Source organism: Camelina sativa, chromosome 20, assembly GCF_000633955.1.
Source record: "Camelina sativa cultivar DH55 chromosome 20, Cs, whole genome shotgun sequence".
NCBI classification, from domain to species: Eukaryota; Viridiplantae; Streptophyta; class Magnoliopsida; order Brassicales; family Brassicaceae; genus Camelina; species Camelina sativa.
In genome coordinates, this window is record NC_025704.1 from 23,571,093 (window position 1) to 23,577,252 (window position 6,160).

The following is a 6,160-nucleotide window of genomic DNA, read 5'->3' on the forward strand; positions in this document are numbered from 1 at the left end:
GAGGTATCACAGAGCCTCTTTGCTAATTTCTTGTAAAACCCGCAAGATCTGTCGTAATAAGACACTCTACCAGTGATAATATCTCTGTGGGTTCTGATTGAATGGCCTAGATCCGAGTCCACTATGATCCCAGGGCCTCTTGTCGCAGGCCCTGATGTGAAAACCATAATCCGAGAACCCGTGGTTACAGAACATCCCTCAAGCAGTCCCAATGCTGTTGAGATCGCAGCACCAGTTGCCCTATGAGGTCGATGACCTGGTTTGACATTAACCAAAGGAACGATTTCTTCAAAAGCAGATGTTAGGTTAAACTCACATTCCGCCAATGGAAGCAAGAAACTCTGCTTCCGAATCGCTGACATCTTTCCATGATGAAGCTGCTTTGGATATCCAAGTCCTAGAAATTGTTGTATCTGCTTAAATGTTCAATGACAGAGAAAAGAACTCCGTCAAATTCAACACAGCTGACAAGAACAGTCTAGAAAGAGTACTTGTTTAACGCATTCAAATCACAAAAATCAACCAACTACGCATGAACAATTCAACACACTTACAGTCATCAAACTATATATAACTTAAACACTAACAATCCTCAAACTGAAAAATTCTCAAGAATTTGCATCCTTCAATCGAATCAAACTAAGATCAACTCCCACCATTAGTGCAAGAAAGAAGCTAAAAACGTTAAGCAAGAGTCCCAAATCTCAGAATAGAACTCCGTCAAATTCAACACAGCTGTTGATCCAAACAATCATGGTGAAGCACAGCAAGGTGATGAACCATAGAAAGAAAGAGTACTTGTTTAACGCATTCAAATCACAACACTCAACCAACCACGCATGAACAATTCAACACACTTATAGTCATCAAACTATATATATCTACAACACTAACACAATTCTAAAACTGAACAATTCTCAAGCATTTGCATCCTTCAATCTAATCAAACTAAGCTCAAATCCCACCATTAGTGCAAGAAAGAAGCTAAAAACTTAAAGCAAGAGTCCCAAATCTCAAAAGGGGTATTTACCTGGTCTGGAGAAAGATCACGTTCGCCATGAAAAACAACAACTTTAGAGCATTGAGAGAAACCCAAATCATAAACCCTAACCATAGAATCAAAAGTAATCAAAGCCACCAAACAATTCTCAGGCAACTGTTCAATGACTAACAAAAGCTCACTTCTCACAGCCCTCAACTCATCCTCAACCATAGATGCATCAACCAAAAACACAAACGCAGGCCCAAGCTCACCAATCACACCACCACCACCTCCAACAGTAGAAGCAAGAGACGAGAAAGACGAAGTCGAAGACATTGATCTAAGCCCTTGATTAAACCCATTACCCCAACTCGCAGCAGCCGTGGGAGTCGTGGTAGCCGAACCCGATTTCCGCTGCGGCGGAGCGTACTCGACGGCGCTGTAAGTCGGGAAAAGCTCCGCCGGGAGATTGGTTTCAGTGATGCCAGAGTAAGAACGAGGGAAATGGTTTTTGTGAAAGCAAAAGGGACAAGACCAGATTCGAGATTGGTAATCAACGCGAGCGTAAGGGTTTAACACAGCTCCACATCGAGAACAGATCAATGGATCATAAGGAATCGTGGGAAGCTCAGAGAAGTGCATCAATGGAGTGTACATGATACTTAGTGGAACAACGAGAGATTCGCAATCGGATTTTGTAGTTGGCCATGAGTTCCATGACCATCTCAATCCTTCGATTGCTTCTAGCTCTAAGAAATCCATAGCTTAGATCTTCGATTTCACTGATTGGGGATTTTTCAAAAAATCCGTATTCATGGATCTGTGAAAAAAAAGTGTTGAAAAGATTTTCTCAGATCCTCAAGCTTGTTTTGGTTTCTACGGGCAGGGAAAGGAANTTTAATCCTTCGATTGCTTCTAGTTCTAAGAAATCCATAACTCAGATCTTCGATTTCACTGATTGGGGATTTTTCAAATCCGTATTCATGGATCTGTGAAAAAAAAGTGTTGAAAGATTCTCTCAGATCCTCCTCAAGCTTGTTTTGGTTTCTACGAGGAAGTGAAAGGGAATCGGAGTTAAAGAGTTTCACCGGAGTTTGTAGAAGTTTTTCCCGGCCGGCGAAGAAGAAAAAAAAACATTCTTTGATTTTTTTACGATTTCAGAGTTTGTCCATGAGAAGAAATAGATTCGTTCTTCTCCGATAAAGGCTTATATCATTTTTAAAATAAAACACTGTTTTTTCTTTTCTTTTTTTTCCGGAGCAAATTGCAAATCTACCCTCCCTTCTTATTATATATACTATATCAGGACTAACACGGTTTAAAATTCTTTTTATTTATTTATATTATTTTTTTATATAAAATATAATTTACGTAATTATTTAAAAAGTGTTTTTTAAACAATAATATATGATTGTGTGTAACCGTATCCGTGCTTCTACACGGTTAAAATCTTGTGACTAAAACTAAAAATTTTCAATGATTTTCCATTTCCTTTTTGTGAGAACTTTTTTAAATTTCATAACATCCTCCGTTTTACCTCCTGCTTAGATTTTGTTACCCTGTAAAAAGAAGTATAACCCGAAATCACTCTTAATCTGCGGAAGAGTAATTAATTAAATATTCTTTAGAGATTTGATGATATTCTTTCGAATATCCTTTTTAAGAGGATCTTAAATCGAGATTTAATTAATTGTTACAATCAATATAACCTATAACCTATCAAATATAAATAATTAATAATTAATTTTATAACCCGTATTATATAGTCTACAAAAAAGGTTGTGTACTTCCTTTTTATTATATAAGGGATATGTGCAAATATTTAATATTTAGTCACAAACTTGATATATTAGTCATTCAAACATTTCAACTTGTATAACTAAAATATTGTAATTTCAAGAATTTTTAGCACAATTGGTAATGGTATAATTTTTATATAATATATTATTTTAGTCAAACTAAGTTAAAGATAAGATTTTATTTGTCAATTCACCACAAAAAAAAGATTTTATTTGACAACAATGTAATCTGTTGAGTATTTTTATTTCAATTAAAAACTATGATGTATTAAACGTTCAAATAAAAATAGATTGAAGCGTTTTTTAGGAATTTTTCCAAAAATATTTACGTTTTAGTTATTTTAATTTTTTTCTTTCATAAGTCTAAAAAATATATATTTAATATATTTAGTTCATTTTAGCTCAAAAAATTGAAAAGAGAGATTATTTACACAAAATAAATTTTTTACGTTAAAATTGATTCTTATTCTTTTTTTTAGTGTGAAACAGGGAGACAATGCCTCCCGTACTTTATTCAAAACAAAAAATTAAAACTACAAATGCACATGACGAGGGTGCGTAGACCCCATAGAATCCTCTAAAAGAATTGAATGAACAAAAGAAGGACAATCCTCAAGAGGATACAATCCTAATGGTTGCTCAAATGCATAATTAGCCAAACCATCTACCAAACGATTCACCTCTCTATACTCATGAGATATTCGAACTATCCAGTCCTTCATGAGAAAGCCATAGCACAAATGTACTAGGAATGACATGGGATGAGTATCATTGATCCCAGTCTTAAGGAAACCGACCACAACCTCCGAATCCACTACTAACTCCACCCAAGAAACCCTCCTCTCCCAGGCAAAAACCAACCCATAATAAACTCCCAAGAGCTCCGCCAACGGTGCATAACACAACCCTATATTCAACACGAACCCATGTACAAACGCCCTTCACTATCTCGTAAAACTCCCCCAACTGTAGCCAAACCTGGATTCCCACGAGATGCGCCGTCCGTGTTCAACTTAACCCGATCAGCAATTGGTGGAACCCAAGCGATATGTCTCACCATACTTACTTGCACGGACGTACTCTTCCCTGCTGCCAAACGTGCCTGAAATACTTCCTTTTCTTTGTCCTTCACAAACCGTACTCGATCACAGCATTTTCCATTCTCTCCAAACACATTGCCACACCTCCACTTCCAACCCCACCATACTGCCATTCCAAAAATTGTAGCCCAAGGTACTTCAAACCGCAGGACCATATAAGCCAAATTTCCAAATAGCCATTCTAACAATGATTGGCTAAAAAACAGCACTCTCTTACTTGGCAATAAGATCCGACTTCATAGTCCTGACATAGCCGGACAGTGTCTCAGGACGTGAAGAATTGTTTCCTCTCCACCTTTGTAAACTTGAAAAATCCCAGAATCACTCAAATGACGTCGATGACGTTCAACATCTGTCAAAATCACTTGGCTAGCTGCCAACCATAGAAAGACACAGACCCGTTCAGGGAGAGTGGAACTCCAAACTCGTCCAAAGAAACTGCCCATACTCGCTCTTGGTTCCATCTGCTTCGATAAGAAGGTGTAAGCAGAACTTACCGTGAACCGATCATCCGATGTTGACCCCATGCCACCCTGTTCTTAGCCCCAGTAAATTGATTCTTATTCTTTCTTCCCATATCCATTATTTTTTCTATGTTCTCTCTTTATTTTCAGTCATTATTGGTAAACACCGTAAACTTATCAACAAATTTATGTGAGGTTATATATTTAATTTTCATTTCGCAATAACAACATAATTAGGTCATATTCCTTTGTCCATTCTTCATTTCACAAGTTAATTCTTCATTTATATTACGAACCCTTTTTAAAAAAAAATGATTAGGTCATATTCCTTTGTCCATTCAAATAGATCATAATCTATATGAACAGAGATGAAAATTGATGTTTCTAAAAGCAATTTAGTGGAGCAGTTAGACCCCTTTTACAAAACTCACTGAAAATCTGACTGTGCGAAGACCGAACAATTCATTATAGTTCAGCTAAAAATGTAAAATGTCTAAAATTCTCTTGTCTAATTAAAACAATTACACCAAACCATATCCTTTATTCATTTAACAGTTCACCAAATATCCTTACAAACTGAAAATCACTCAAAATCCCAAATTTCATAAATCTCACAAAATCCTCCAAAATCATGGTTTTAGATAGTTCTTAAAAGTAAGCTCTGTTTTAAAACTGGAATCCTTGGGCTCCCAACATCACGACTAGTAATTCCCGCACTCTATTCTTGTTTTTAACCCTTGTTAACCTTTAGAAACCGTTGCAAACTCTTGAAACCCGTTTTAAACCCTCGTCAACCCATATCTTTCCCAAGAACCTCAACCCTATAAAATGAGCAGAAACATACCATATCATCTCAAAGGAAAAGGTGTAGACCAGGGTTTTGCTCCACCACCGAGGAAACGAATCCGAGCCCTAAAGCAATTTTTATATGTAGTGTTTTCTAAATTTATGAACTGTAAATAATGTAATATAGAAATTTAAAAAGCAAAAGAAAAATTAATAATAGTGCCTATTTGAGTGTTCGAACCCACTAACTTGGATGTATTTGGAGGCTACATAACCATTCTGCTAAGAGAAATTTTTTAAAAATCAACACAAAAATTTAGAATATAGGATGTGGCCTAAAGCGAATGCTTTGGCTGCCTTATAGACGGACCGGCACTGCCTTTGAGTTTTCAACTGCGTCACTCGGTGGCTCGTCCTTTCAAAACGATTCAAGAGCTATTAAAATCTTTTGGTTTTTTTCCTTCCAACATTTATTGAAAAACACGAATTGGATTATTTTTGTTACAAATTCCATTCTTTCTAACTAACTAATATATATATATATATATATATATATATATATATATATATATTACAAATTCCACTGATAGAGCATGTATATATTGGAAGATCTATCAGTGGTGTTTGGTTAAAAGATTGCTTGATTTAAGTGTGTTTGTGATGGTGTAATTGCTTTTTGTTTGGGGTTGTTTTGTTTTTGGACATGATCTCAAAAGATTGGGAAAAAACCAAAACCTATTACTAACGAACAACAAACTCCGTGTCTTTAATTTACTTTGTGCACACAAATATTCATTCTCATTATAAATAGTAACTGTAACTTTTTTGGTCACAAGACTTTCAAGTTCCAACATATTAATAGTAGGATCAAAATCTTTGTTTTCCTCAAAAACACTTAATTCGTACAATCAGGGTTTCAAAACTTTCTAAAGAAGACGAGTTCCTAACTGATTCGAGAGAAGATCTATCTCTATGAACCTCTATGGTCATTTTGACTCAATTCTGCAACTGTAAGTAAAGGCCAAGAAA

General features: G+C 35.8%; 1 protein-coding gene across 1 annotated transcript in view; it reads right to left on the reverse strand.

Annotated features, from left to right (window-relative positions):
- LOC104772767 (protein transport protein SEC23-like) overlaps positions 1-1,744 on the reverse strand; it is a 3,258-nt gene extending 1,514 nt beyond the window's left edge. Inside the window, exons 1-2 of the mRNA XM_010497344.1 lie at positions 1,031-1,744; positions 11-413 (exon numbers count right to left, since the gene is read on the reverse strand). Coding sequence (XP_010495646.1) covers positions 11-413; positions 1,031-1,744 — 1,117 coding nt within the window. The remainder of the gene's footprint in view (positions 1-10; positions 414-1,030) is intronic.